Raw genomic sequence first — 15,026 nt, 5'->3', positions numbered from 1 at the left:
CCAGTTTTACAGAGAGGGAAATTGGAGCTAAGATAGGGCAGGAGGTACCCCCCAACCCCTGGCAGGTTCAGGGCCAGGATCTGATCTCGAGAACCCAATCCAGCACCCACTTACACCTCCTCCACTCCTGTCTTAATTCCAAACATCTATCACCCTGCTCTCCGGGGACACGTCCTGATACCCTGATATGTGGTTTTTCAGCTCACTGGGCTGTGAGTTGGAACCAGAAAGCCCCGATTAGGGACATGGCCAGTCCCAGCCTTATGGTGAAGATTGGACGCACTCTCCTCTTCCACGTAGCTGACAGGAAGGAGGGCGGCAGCCGAGGGCAGGGCCATCTGACAGCCCAGCGCACAGCCCATGCCGCGTCCTCAGGAGCAGCGCACGCTGCCCTCCGCCTGGACACCCTCCTTCCTCCTTGTGTCTCCTGCTGCCCTCAGCCCCGCTTGCGTGCTGCTTCACCTTTGCAGCAGAGCCCCCTGTGCCCCAGGCACTGCCGCTCCCAAAGGGGGGCTTCTGGACTCCGGCAAGTCTCCAAAGTGGAAGGCAGGGTGATGGTTTCAGATTTTTGAGCAGAAGAGACTTCAAAATAAAGGAATTTTCTTTGTCCAGGTAGCAGCCTCTTCTGTTTCCCAACACCCCATAACCAATTCCTCCAACAGTTACAACCAGAGGATGAAAATGAAGTTGCACGAAGGACTAAAATCAGCTTGCAGGGCTGTATTTCCCATGTACAGTGCCGCTGCCCATCAGAGGCAGAAGGACCAACAGCCCGTGGGATACTGATCCTTTCTGGAACAGAGAGCTTTCTCTCTGGAAGAAAATTATACACCAGGTCATCCGGGGCCTCTAGAGAGAGTTACTGGGAAGGCAGGCATCTCCCTGAGAAACCCGAATGGAGATGAGCATGAAGAGGGCATCTGACCTGCATGAGACTGACACGGGCGCACAGGTGGACGTGACCTGCCCTGGGGCGGGCGGGTCTGGGAGCACGACATGCTGCTTGGGACAGTCACTTTGAGAGAAACTGGACACTGACCAACTGTGACCAGGGTGTCCCTTTAAGGCAGCAATTCTACTTCTGGTCTTGATCCCAGGGATATTCTGACCCAAGAGGAGTAAGCATCCGGACAGTCCCTACAATGTGAGTTGTAGTATCAACTTACTAGGAACAATCTGTATATTGATCAAGGGAGACTAATGAAATGAATTGTTCCATCCATGCAATGGAATACTATGTAGATGGCTGGAAAGTACTATGTACTGTATGATCCATTAATGTAAAAATATCCTTGTAAAGTACACTTAGGTAGGTCTTTACATATAAAAGCTGAACTCTTTGTGGTTGTTATCTCTGGAGAGAGTAGGATGGGACAAGGGGGACCTTATCACGGTGGGAGGACAGCCTGGACCCAGGCTGGTTGCAGGAGTGTCCCCGTCTGCGCAGTGTGTCCTGCCTTCATCCTGCAGGTCCTCCTGCCCCGCACAACCTGCCCCCTCCACCCCCCCAGAGGGTCTCTGGCCGAGACGCAGAGCTGGATGCCGGGCCTCAGAGGGAAGCCCTGCTCTGCACTGTGTCCTCCTATGGCCACCACTGCTGGGACCCACCTGCTGGGCTTCTTGCACACACTCACTCTGGCCCAGTCACATACAGGAAAAGGAGTGACCAGGTGCCGCCTCCAGCCTGCCTCTGGGGTCCAAGCCCTGGGCCAACCCAGCAACACACAGGAGGGATGAATCCCCAAACCACGGTGCCGAGTGCCCCAGGCCAGGCCCTGCGCTCACCCCCTGTGAGTCCCTGAGGAGAGGTTCTAAAGCAGCAAACTAGCCTGTGGAGGAAGAAATCAGGGAGTAGCTGCCTCCAGGGGGTGGGGCAGGGATTGCCTGGGAAGGGAGCTGAGGGGACTTTCTGGGGGCAAATGTAGTGTCTGAGCCTTCACAGGGTTGGGGATTACACAGGTGTGTGCATTTGTCAGAACTCGGCAAATGATGCACTTGTTTGCTGCATTTCAAAAAGAGAACTCAACAAAAATCGTTACCAGGTAAAGATATGCACAGTGAAGGGTTTGGAGGTGAGGTAGCCCTGTGATAAATGATAAGAGAAATGTTGTCAGATATAAATTGTAAATCCAGGTAATGGAGAGAGGGGTGTCCATTGTACAATTGTTTCCACTTTGCTGTTGTTTTGAAAATTTCCATAATAAAAGGTAGGAAGAAAAATATGAGGTGAATGATAAAAATTTAAAAATAAAGCCATGGACACAGTGAGGCAGAAGTCATGGTTCCTACTGGGTGACAAGTGACTAATGACAGGAACAGAGCAAAGGCTGTGGGAAGCCATGGGGCAAGCTGACCAGGAAAGACTTCGGGGTTGAGGCACTCTGAGAGTGAAGTCTCAAAGGCTGGGTGGGCTGGACCCTGTAAAGCTGAGGAAGGTTTTGCAGGGAGCCCAGTCCCCCCAGGCCCCAGCCTCTGCAGCAGGTGGGCTTAGAGCAGAGGATGGACCTTGGAGGGTCTGGTTGTCTGGCTCGGGGGCCTCAGCCTCCATGGTCAGGCTGGGGTAGGGAAGTGGCCTTCTCTGCCCCTCAGACCCTGTGAAGAGGATGGGCTGGAGCACATGCCTGGAGGCAGGGAGGCCAGCAGAGGCCTCTGCCTAGTCCTGGAGGGAGGCCGAGAGACTGAAGAGGGCCTCCCCACTCCCGGCTTCCTCACACCCAGCCCACTGACTTATTCAGAAGGACAGCCTGATGAACAGCTTCTTCTACTTTATTTGGGGTCCAGGTTCCTGCCTTGAGCTTTCCCTCCAAGTGACAGTCATGCTGTGTGGCAGCTTTTGACAAGATGACAGCAGCTGTAAAGGTCAGAGCAGCACTGCTGGGCCACGCTTGCAGAGGGTGTGCAATGGGCACCTGTCACCTCAGCTGGGCCACCACAGGGCATGAATGACAATGGGCATCTTCCTCTATGGTTTGACAGGCCTGTGTATGTCCCAGGGACATAATCAGAGAATTGAAGCTGTCAGGGTGCTGCACGGCTCAGACGTGACACCAGAGAAGCAGTGACCCATGTCCCCACTTCGCACTGCAGGTCACAGTGTGGGCTTCAGGAGGAGTCACACAGCTGCCACCCACAGCGGGCTCAGCTGGAGACACTTTCATCCTGGATGTTCCTTAACCACTTCCCTCCCCACCTTGGGCTCAGCCCGGGGGTGGGGGCAGCACCAGGGGTCAGTGATGGAAGTGTTAGTGCCAGCTCCTGTTGGTGAGGGCTGCCAGCTCCTAGGTCCTGTGCCAGTCACTGTGAGCTCCACTGCATCTACGTCTCCCTGCAGATCTGATAGTGGGTGTTGCTGTTCCTACTTCTTGGCGACAAAAGTGGAGCTCGCAGATACTCAGCATTTTGCGCTGGTTTCGTGCCCGTGGGCAGCAGAGCTCGGATATAAACACTGCTCTGTGTGACCCCATGGCCTATTGCACTGTAACCTTGCAGTTCAGAGCACCGCGGCCAGGACCAGCTTCCTGGGTCTGCGTCCAGCTGCATCCAGCTGTGTGCTGTTACCAGTGGGAGCGTGTGCTTATCCACCCACCTCAGCTCCACAAATCCCAGTGATGTGGACGTACGAGCCGGCACGCACAGAGCTCACTGAGAGAGAGGGCTTCTACCAGAAAAGCAACTGCACAGGATCCTCCCCACACTGATGCAGGGACCCTTCCGGGGGAGAGAGGGCATCCTTGTCAAGTTCCAGACCTCAGGGAGAGGCTGACTCCATTGAACCACTGGGTGTAGCGTTGGCTATATTTGTGTGGATGCCTTTGTCAGGCTGTGTTCCTCTTATGATGCTGGACTTGAACTTTGTCCCATTCTTTTTTTCATCCATTGAAATAATCATGTTTTCCTTCTCCATTTTGCTAATGTGGTAAATTACACTGATATTTTATTTATTTATTTAAAAGATTTATTTATTTATTTTGGCTGCACCAGGTCTTAGTTGCGGCATGCGGGATCTTCGTTGTGGCATGCATGTGGGATCTAGTTCCCCGACCAGGGATTGAACCCGGGCCCCCTGTGTTGGGAGTGCAGAGTCTTACCCACTGGCCCACCAGGGAAGTCCCTACACTGGTATTTTAAATACTGATCAGACTTGCATATCTGAGGTGATCCTTAATTAGTGTTGAGGTATTGTCCTTTTCATATATTGTTGGACTTCATTTGCTAGTGTTCCGTTCAGGGTTTAAAAATATCTTTTCTTATTTCTTTTTTTTCTTAACAGGATGAGGCACTCTGTCCTTTATTTTTCTCATGTCTAAATAAAGCTTTTGGTTTTGAGTTTTAAAAAGGCAATTACACTAAACTTACTGGGGTAGTTATTTCCTAACATATGTATGTCAAGTCATTTTGTGGTATACCTTCAATTTACACAGAGCTGTATGTCAAGTATATCTCAATAAAACTGGAAGAAAATGTAATTACACACAATATCCACACCACAATCTGTGGCAGACATGCCTCATACAAACACACACTTACTTATATACTTAACGCACGATAACATACCCGACATATTTCTGTAAAAACACCCCATGCATGCACACTTCACACACCAAACACACACACACACACCATCCTCAAACAGACACACTCAGGCACATTCACTCCACACATGCACAAATGCCATTCAGTCTAGAACAGTGATTCCAGCACGTACCTCTTACACAGGCATAGAATGTGTCCCCACCCATAACTTCCTTACAGGAATTTCCCACGAGCTGGAACAGACAGATGGGTGGCAGGGTCAGAGAGAGAGGCAGGCGTGACCATGGTGAGAAGCCACCCATCCCCCTTCTCACATTTAGCCCACACTCACCGATATAATAAAGCCTTCCTTATCACTGGATTTGGGCACATCATACATGTGGGTCTTTCCTTCTACAATTTGAATCAGCTACAAGGAAGAGGAGATGGTTGGCACACAGCCAGGGGTTGAGGACACAGCAGATCCTATCCAAGAAGACAGGCTCTTGCCTCTTGCCATGTTGGACTCCAATGGCCACACCCTGGCATCTGCCAGCAGCCCACCCTTGGCAAGTGGAAAGTTCCTCCACCCACATCGATGGTGTGTAGCTTTACACAACACTGGCTATTCATCTGCTGTGGCTACCTGTTGTCCAAACACTTGGGACGGGTAGAGGGCCATCCTCTGGGGGACCATGGGACAACTGCCTTTGAAAGCATTCTCCAACTGGGCTCAAGAGTGGCACCTGGTTACCTGTTCTGAATTACCTGGTCTCTCTGATAGTCTTTTACACCCAGGCAGTAAACCTTGGTCTTCATATTCCGAAGCCTGCTGGCCTAACAGAAGAAAGATTTTGAGTATAAAATACACAAATACATGAGGCACAGAGCTGTTAATGATGGACTAGACTCACTTCATTCTTAGCATCCCCTAATGTCGATGGCAGCAGTGGTCCAGCGGTCAGAGCATAAACTAGGCTGGCAGCTTTCCTGTCTGCAGAAGAAGGAGGGAGTGGCCTGGTCAGCAAGGCACCTGGAGTGACCTGCCTCAGGCTGCCGGGCCCACAGCTCTGCTCCCACACCTCCCCCTCCTGGGGAGAGGCCACCTTGACCGGAGCACCCACTACCCAGAACGCCTGGAGGGAGAAGGGGCCTCAGCCCAGGGCCCACTTGACAGAGGAAGAGCCTGAGACCAGATCAGAGCCCTTCCTAGTGGACCCTCACTATGGGCAGGTGGCACAGCCTTTGCCCTGAAAGGCAACTGCAGCTACTTCACTGGACGAGGACAAGCCTCTCAGGTGAGCACAGAGAGGAGCAACCAGAATGACTGTCAAGGTGCTTGGGCAGCAGCCCCCGCCCAGCTCCCCGCCTTTCCCCAGCAGCCTATGCATCTTTCCTGACAAGGGCTGCAACCCTACAGTCTAGATGCAGGTGGTCTGGGCCAAGTACAGCCATTGCCACAGTCGGAGGCACAGTCACAGGATGAGAGTCAACCAGAGGGAAGAGGCTCAAGGGAAAGGAGGCAGAGCCAGAACTGTGGTGGACAAAGTGTGGGCAGCCAGGGGGACGCCAAGGTCTCTGTTCCCTAAACTGAACCCCGTCTGCTCGCCATCCCTGGAAGTTCTCTTTTCTTTTTCATGCAGCCCAACCATAGGTCAAGCACTTGATATCTAGTAAGAACCAGGAACGTAATGCATGATGCCATGTGGTTCTCGGAAGCATCCCTGGGGGTGGTTTTCATCCTCACTGCGCAGAGGAGGAACCTGCAGCACAGAGAGGGCAAGGGACTCGTTCCGAGGGTCAGTGCTAGGAATTGGCCGAGGGGGTCTGCACCAGCCCTCGCTGAGGCCCGCGCCTGGCTCTGTCCCACCTGAGCACAGTGACGTCAGCAGGCAACTTACTATTGTAGAAAACTCTCGAAATCTGCTCATTTGCCTGCAACAAAATGAAGGAATGTTGGGGGAGGGCAGTGAGATGACCCAATAATTCTTTAAGAACTCGACAAAGCAGAGTAAATTCCCTTAGCCGTAGAGTCTGTACCTTTCTCAATCCTGCCTGCATGTTTCTGGGTCCTGAGGGCACTACATCCCGAAGTCTTTTAAGACCACGTTTTAGCTCATTTCTGAAAACAAATCAGAAAAGAGGGTTGAGGAGCAATGAGGGTTGATTGCTATAAAACAGCTCCAGCTGTCCTGGTGCCATTCTGCCCTGTGCAGACCTCCCTGGACAAGAGAAGACACTAGCCACCCTGTGACCCTTCTGCCTGTGTCTTTGACACTGACAGGCCTTGGTCAACGCTTCTCTGTCTCCCATTCAGTGGGTGTGGAGGATGCTGCTTTGCTGGCCCCATGGGTGGGGCCTGGCTTTCAATGTGCTCATCCCTGTCTCAGGCATGCAGACCTCAGGGGACTCAGCAAGGGCCCTGCCTTGACCGTCCGTGGTGAGGGGGGAGCACCCATGGATGTGCACCTGTGAATCCAGCACCCCCAATGTGACTGGCGGTACTGCTGGCACCTAAGGGGTCCCTGGTGAGGGCACGTCACCTTCCAACAGGCAAGGCTGAGTTTGGAAAGGTCACTCTGCTGATACCCCTGCCCTGTCCCCTCCTCCCCTGCCACAGACTCCTGAGGTGGACTTGGTCCCTCCAAGCCACTTCCCCTTCTGGATCGGTACTGAAGGAAGTAGTCAGGATGCTCCGTTAAGAGTCTAGGGCTCCTGGGCTTCATGTGCTCCTGAAGAAAGAGACCACAAGCTGCAAAAGAGGCCTGAGGCCTGTCCATGTGAGAGGAAGAGCAGTGACCCCAGGCTGCCATGGGGATGGGCTGTCAGCCTCTGTTAAAGCAGATAGCAGGGGATGGGACTGGGACACACCAGGGCTGGGGCTTAGGTTCAGGCTAATCCAGGGTGATGGGCTGAGCAGTCACAGCAAGTCTAAGGAGAATGTGGTCCCTGAAGGCTGATTTCTCATTGTGGACAGAAGCGATGCTCATGTGTGGTGAGATATGAGAGCCCCAGACCTACTCAATCCAGTTCAGGAGGAGAGGAGACCTGGGACCAATGGCCAGGGCAGGCCAAAGCAGGCCTTGCCTAGTCTAGCATAAATACAGGTCTTGGCGCTTTGGGGAAGATTTCAGTTTTGTCGTTCGCACCTCGCAATATCCTGAAACGCTCAGCCCTCCCCAGCCTCCTGTCCAGGACTCAAGTCACCAGGCAAAGTTCTCACCTGAGTGGCTCTCCCTAGTGCTGCCCTCCCAGCTCTTCTCATACAGGGACACCAGGCTCCCAGCACCCTCACCAATCCCTCCTGCTCTTAAAATACCCCTCTCATACCATAAGAGCCCCTTCCACCTCTTCCCAGTTCTCACCCACCCCTGCCATCACCCCTGGGGCTTCCCAGCCCTGTGCCGTCTGGCTTCTCCAGCACCCAGAGCAAGCCCTGCGTGGACCGCGCCATCCTCAGCCTGCTCCCCCTAGTGGCAGGGCTCAGAAAGCACCATCCCTGGTCCCATTCCTGGCCGACACGCTCTGCAGACCCACCAGAGTCACCCCTCGTATCAGATTCCATCGGCCACTGCTGGACGCACCCCGTACACCAGGACCCACCCCAGCCCTCTGCCACACCCTCCTAAACTCCTAGGGAGTTCTGGGAATGCCCAATCCCGGGCTGAGCCTTGCTCTCAGCAAGATTCTGTGGGCTCCTCCCGAGCTGGAAGCATCAGGGCCATGGTTGATTTTGAGCTGTCCTCCTAGATATGTATCCCCCCATTCCAACATACACACATAGAGGATTTCATATCTTCTCCTCTCCCTTGAGCCCCACTCCCTCTCCTGAACCCTCTGTCATGGAAGACTTCCTCTCCTACACTCTCCAGAGAGGACCAGGGATGCCCTCCATGAGCCTCGCCAAACCTCCCTCAGTCTGGGTCTTGAGGCCCCTGCCTTGGAGGAGGCAGTGGTCCTCCTCTCCCCGACAGGCAGCTCCTTCCCCAGAGGCCCCCGCCCGCCCCCGCCTCTCTCTGCCACCTGCCAGTATCCCTTCCCATGGACTTTCTTTCTCCCACTTCAAACCCACTCTGGTCTCTCTCTTCTAAACTCAAACATGCACAAACCATGCCTTCCCCTAACTCACTAAACAGGAAGCACAGCCCCTGCTTCTCCTGGGAGCCAGGCATGGGGAGTGCTGTGTCCACGCACTGGCACCAACACACTCCCTGGGTTCCGATCATTTGCGTCACGGGTATCTTAACCTCCCGGCTACTCAGGAGCTCCATATCTTCCCACCTCCAGGGCTTTGGGCACATCGCTGGGCCCACCGAATGGTCCACCTAAGATGCTGGTGTGTCATGCTTCCCTCCTGCACCCCAGCCCACACTCATGGGCTCCCTTGTCTCAGACCCACCAAGGGACCAAGCTCCCCTCCACTGAAGCTCCAGCACTTCAGCACTGCCCATCCCTGCCTCCTGGTTCTGACTGTGCCTCCCCTCTTCCCCCACTGGCCCAGAGCAGAGAGTGACACACAGAGCAGGTGCCCAACACAGGCCAGTGTTCACAAAGGGCCCACACATCTGCTCCACCAGATCCCAGGAGTCCTTGCAGTGAGCCAGTTCTCAGAAAAGAGAAGAGCGCTGAGAGGACACAGGACAGGTGGAGGGCAGGGCTTAGAGGGGGCGGAGATGGTCTAGCAGCACGGGGTCTGCCAGGGCCAGCGCAGCCAGGGGTCAGTGGGAGCCATGGAGCCGGGGCTGGGGGTCAGAGTGGACAATGAGGGGAGCCCGGGACGGCCCAGCCTGCTCCCAGTGGCAACTGTCAGCTGCCTGTGTCTCTCTGTTACCCTGCCCACCAGGCCTGCCTTGGGGGTTTAAAATGGCACTTACCTGTCTGAGGTGAGCTTTAGGACAACGTTGCCGTATGAGGAGTAGGTGATGAGGGACATCCGCAGGTTAGGGCTGGGGAGGAAGCATGGGCTCATAAGAAGCCATGCACACTGGTCAAAATGAACATCAATGAGCAGCCAGGGAGGTGTGCATGTCAATTTCCCTCCTTCCACCCCAACTCTTTTGCTTTGTTGTGCATTTCTCGAATCCTGGAAGTTTCATTCCTTTTGTGAAGGATTCGGAGGCCTATAAGATGTGTGATCTTGCTGAAAGTGAGTGCTGAGATGGTATCATGTTCTGTCCCTACACTCCCAACACCCCCAAAGTCCCTGTCTCACACACACACACCAGCACACACAGAGGCATATGCACACGCTCCCTGCACGCACAAGAAGGCAGACACTTATAAACTCCTGCATAAGGGCCTCTCCACTGGCCTCTCTTCTAATGGAAAATTCTCTAGACCTTCCCACACTTCCCTCCTCTCCTGTCTTCCCTGCCCGCCTCTTATCTCAGGGAAATTGTTCTACCTCTCAGCAGCCATTCATATACATCCTTCCCTCTTTCCCCCACTGTCTTCTGGTCTCTTGACTCTCATCTTTTGTGAAATTGCTACAGTAGGTTCTTGCTGGGTTCCCCATTTCCCCTGGTTCATGTTCCACCTCATTTAATCCATAATTATCAGACTTTTCTCCTGGAGCACAACCTTGATCATGTCAGACCCCTGCCCTAGAATCATCTATAGCTCCCTATAGCTCAGAGCAGGAAATCATAAGCCCCAGGGCCTGGCATTATGAGCCCCATGGACTTGGCCCCATGCTGTCCTGTTCAGCCTCATCTCCTAACCCTCCCTTGAAGTAACCCCACTTTCCAGCCAAACAGACCACTAACTGCACAAGAAGTCTCCTTGATGGTTCCTGTTACCCTGTCCTTCCTCATCCTTCAAGATTTAGTTCAAAATTCCACAGTCTCTAGGAAGTCATGCTTGTGTGTTGTTGGTTTTTTTTTTCCTAAGAATACTTGCTTTTTCCTTAAAGTTGCAAGTAACTCCTTTGTTCTTTTCTTTTGGTCCCTGGCACCCTTTAGCCCAGTGTTTAGCTATGTGTTACTGATTTGCCTGTTTCCTCATCTATGAGGTCCTCAAAGACAGACTGTGCCCTCCACATTGTAACCTGATTCCCAGGCAGGAGCCAAGAAGGATGTCGACACCTGATACAACCAGTGATTGGTAATTCTTTCTGCTTCAGAACACTGCCCTGGGCTCTCTGCTCCTGATCCAAAGGACTCCCATGCCCACCGATTGTAAAGAGCTGTGTACTCTGCCTGTCAGAGGAAAACACCAGCCTTACTTTGTAAACCTCTTCAACAGTTTTTCTACTAAATCACAAATGTCATTCCAGGATCTGCTTACGCTGTCCGACCTGAAAACAAAGAAGACTTAATTAAGAGGGATGAGGCACCTCCTTCTGGTGGGCAGAGTTGCTGCCTCCCGTTTCCAGCAGACCCTTTGGCAACTCTTCCCCACCTCGTGTAGCTGAAGGCTGCCACACTCCCGCAGCAAGCTCAGTGGATCACCTTGGTGGTAACTTTCACCAGTGTGAGTGGTGGGGAGGGTGACCAACCTGACGTGTGCTTGGGGATGAGGGACTTTGGGTGGCAAACCAGGACGGCTGATACACAAGGAATAAGGGAGGATACAGTGGTTGGAGAAGGCTAAGCAATTCTGATATGTTTGCTCTCCTGGTACCCCAGTTTTGACACCACAACAAGAGCCCTGGCCTCCGGCAGGAGAGGGATGTGCTACTCAGACTATTTTACTTCACTACTTTCTTATCAGCTTGCAGAGCTGAGCCACTCTGGACACTGAAGGCCTTTTCTGGGAACACTCATGGGGAGGAACAGACCCAGGCCTGGGACACTGCTGTCTTGGTGTCATCATACCCCACCAGCAGGGAAAGGTGTGGGACCTTCCTATCCCTACTTTCAGTTTCTCACTGCCATTGGCTCTGACTTTAGAACCTGAATGGAGAATGAGGAGGCTGAAGGGGGTTGGAGCCTCATGGTGCCTCTGTCTAGGTGGGAAGAACTTCCACGTGCCCTACTGGCCAGGGCTCAATCCCATGCCTCTGCAGGTGTGCACTAGTGCAGGTTACGGAGGGCAAATGTGGGTCTCACTGGCTAAGTGTTTTTTCAAGGTTCTGCAGATGGTAGGGATGAAACTGAGGCTGGTGCCCTGTTCTGGGCTCTTCCCCAGTGAATGTTGGCTCATGTCTTTGATACGGATTGTAAGTCTGAGGAACCACCAGGAGCTCCTTCCTTTCACCTCCAGTGATCACCATGCCCATAAACATCCTGAATGTCATATTTATATGTGTAATTCCCATATACCCAAAAGCATCCTTCTCCTCTCTACCATTCCTTCTGCCTCCTCTTGGCTGTATCTAGAACTGTCAAGAGATGGCTAGTACACTAAGGATATATAATTCTAATACTATGGTTATCATTCATGGAGTACGTATATACCAGACACATTACATGCATGATTTCCAATTCCAAAACAGTTCTATGATATCATTATTCCCATTTTACAGATGAGAAAACTAAGGCTCTCACAGGTCAAGGAATTTGCCAAAATTTCCATGGACCTGAACCCAGAACTAGCTGCAAACCCCATGATTTACCCCCTGAACTTGGCAGATGTGGGAGACACTGCTGTGACAACTGTGGGTGGCAAAGCATAAGACTCCGTCAACCCAACCACAATACACACTTTTCCTTAGGAGCTCCTATACTTAAGTGCGTGGCAACTCCTTTCCTAACTATTCATACCACATTCCACTTTCCTTCTCATTACTCCTCTCCTCTGTGTTCTCCCCCACTGAAGAGGATCTTCCAAAGGAGATATATAGGAAACAAAAGTCTTCAACCCACCCACCTCCTCTGGAAAAGGTTTCAGTGTGTGATTATTGTGAATGAAGGTCTCAATTCTAGAACGCAGAAGAACACGAGTGCTCATGGCAGTGGAAAATACTACAGGGACCCTCAGGTCCCCAGGAAGGAGACAGTTTGGAACAGAGCAACTACATGGGCTTCTGGCACACAGAGCTTCAATCATGATTTAGTGCCCACTCTTAAATAAGAATGGAGAGACGAGGGTCACCAAATATTTCAGGATATCTCTGATATTAAAGCTTGAGGCCAAAACATCTTAGTGAGATAACTATGCTGGGACATTGGAAGTGGCTACGGCAGTATCATGCAGGGGAGCTGAGCTATCAGAAAGCTAAATTTTCCTCTTCCCCTAATAAGAACTCAATAGAGAATGTATAAACCTCAAAAAGCAGGAAATAGCAGTCGATACAAGCACAGCATTGGAAACACGGTCATATTATCAGAAGAAAAATCTGGAAGATTTGTAAGTGGCTTGCCTCTGGGAAGTGAGATCAAAAGTGGGGAGGAAAGGGTCAGGGGCCTCAAGATTTTTGTTGTGAACAATAATAGTGTTTGGTTTAAAATTTATGTTCATTCAGTTTCTCCCAAATGTGAAAATAAAATTGCAAACAGAAACTTGTAGCATGAATGATGTCACCAAAACTGCAGACCTGAACATCTAAGCCCTCGTTCCCCCATGGAGACATTGAACAAACAACCATAAGCTGTCAGCACCAACTTTGTAGGAGCCCTAGAAAACAAAAAAAGATTACAACAATAAAGCAAATGTGCAATCAAGAAATAGCTATTTTCAAAATGGTAGGAGTTTTGTTGCATATTTCATCACATTTCTCCCACACCTTCTCTGGCATGGTGGCAGTTTTGGTCGTGATCACTGGTCCAGTCCCAGGTTGTCCTTGATCTAGAGGGAGCAGTGTCGACCTTACTTACAAATTATTGTGTAAAACTCTCCTTACCTGGCTGGAGTCAATTAGGATGTTTAAAATCAGCTGTGGGCATAGGTGAATTTAAAAACAGACACATACGCTCAGGCCAGGAGAAAGTTCAGGAAAGTCTTGAGAAGACCTTAAGTTTCACCTTAGGCTGATCCCTAGGCTCAGTGGTAGTCTAGCTAAGTGCTAAAGGAATGTCCCAGCAAAGAAACATTCTGCAAAGAATGGAAGAGGTGGCCTCTCCCTGCCACCCCATGTCTTTTTACAATTTTGTAACGGTTTTATGTTTGTTTCAGATCCTGGCATTTGGGAAATCTCTGTCAATACATTCAGTGAATAAGAGTTAGGGGAACAGAAACTCCAGTGATCTCACACAACAAGGAATATTCTTTGCAAAAGTAGTTTGGAAAAGTTGCAGAATAAACGGACTACTACACAAGTCTACATTAACAGATAAAAGCAAATACAACCCAGTAAGCTGTGGTGAATTCTGCTTTCTAGAGATACCACATTATAGTAATAAAAATCCTAATTTTCAACAAAAAAAGTGAAACATACAAAGAAACAGGATCATTGTTCATTCAAAGGAACTAAATAAAATTACAGAAACCATTCCTGAAGAAGCCAAGGCATGAGACTTACTAGACAAACACTTAAAAGCATCTTAAATATGCTCAGAGGTAGGAAAATAAAGACAAAGAAATAGAGGAAATCAGGATAATGATATATGAGGAAAGTAAATATCACCAAGAACATAAATTATTAAAAAACCAAGCAGAAATTTTGGAGCAGAAAGTGTAATAATAAATTGAAAAATTCATTAGGGTGGTTCAATAACAAATTTTACTAGGCAGAGCAAGGAATCAGCAAAGTGGAGGATAGGACAATTGCCACTGTTTAGTGTTGGGAGCATAAAGAAAAAAGAATGAATAAAAGTGGTCAGAGTCTAAGGGACCTGTAGGACACGCTTAAGCAGACCAACAAACATATGGTGTGAATTCTTGAAGCAAATAAGAAAAAGAAGCAGAAACATTATTTGAAGAAATAACATCCAAAAATGTCCAAAATTAGATGAAAGACATGATCGTACAATTCCAAGAATCTCAACTAACTCCAAATGCAATAAAATAAAAAGATCCACATCAAGGTACACTATAATCAAACTGTTGAAAACAAAGACTAAGATTCCAGAGTTCAAATTCTGGATCCATGTATTCTATACGGAGGCTTCGGTGGGTCATCCCCAGGCCTTGAGCTACCTCCTTGCCTCATCTGTAAAATAGGGATAATAATACTTAGTCACATAATGATGAAGACATGGTGATGAAACTGCTTTCATCCCCTACCCCTATCCCCAATCTAGGGACACACCTGGCTTTCCCCCCATCCACACTCTCTGGAATCCTGTGGCCTCTAATTTCAAAATAGCTCCAGAATCTGTCCACTCATCATTGCCACCCATACCTACTGGTCCACACCACCATCATCTCCTCCCTGGATCCCTGCACCAGGCCCCTCACTGGTCTCCTGGAAGGCTCTATTCTTGCGCCCTTCAACTGTGACCCTTTTAAACATGATCCAATCACACACCTCCTCTGCTCAAAAATCACCAAAGCCTCCCCCACACTGCCCCAGTCTGTCAGCATAGCCTTTCCTGAGCACATCTCTAGAACAGCCCCTACCTCAGCACTTCCCATCTTCCTGTCCTGATTTTCCCCCTGGTGTTTATCCCCATCTAACACAATATTTCCTCTTT

The 15,026-nt window shown here is 50.5% G+C and overlaps 1 protein-coding gene across 10 annotated transcripts in view; it reads right to left on the bottom strand.

Moving 5' to 3' along the window:
• Positions 1-15,026, bottom strand: part of LOC103003954 (anthrax toxin receptor-like) — a 40,153-nt gene that overhangs the window by 18,269 nt on the left and 6,858 nt on the right. For 4 of the 10 annotated variants that reach the window (XM_057531538.1, XM_057531546.1, XM_057531545.1 and 1 more), the window contains exons 1-7: positions 9,387-10,586; positions 6,553-6,634; positions 6,414-6,447; positions 5,427-5,506; positions 5,281-5,349; positions 4,865-4,942; positions 4,706-4,766 (exon numbers count right to left, since the gene is read on the bottom strand). In XM_057531538.1, coding sequence (XP_057387521.1) covers positions 4,706-4,766; positions 4,865-4,942; positions 5,281-5,349; positions 5,427-5,506; positions 6,414-6,447; positions 6,553-6,634; positions 9,387-9,481 — 499 coding nt within the window. In that variant the 5' untranslated portion in view covers positions 9,482-10,586. The other 6 variants (XM_057531541.1, XM_057531539.1, XM_057531543.1 and 3 more) reach the window with 4 other exon arrangements.

This window comes from Balaenoptera acutorostrata, chromosome 16 (genome assembly GCF_949987535.1).
Source record: "Balaenoptera acutorostrata chromosome 16, mBalAcu1.1, whole genome shotgun sequence".
NCBI lineage: Eukaryota > Metazoa > Chordata > Mammalia > Artiodactyla > Balaenopteridae > Balaenoptera > Balaenoptera acutorostrata.
Note: the sequence above shows the minus strand (reverse complement) of the source record. Positions and strands in the feature narration are given on the sequence as shown.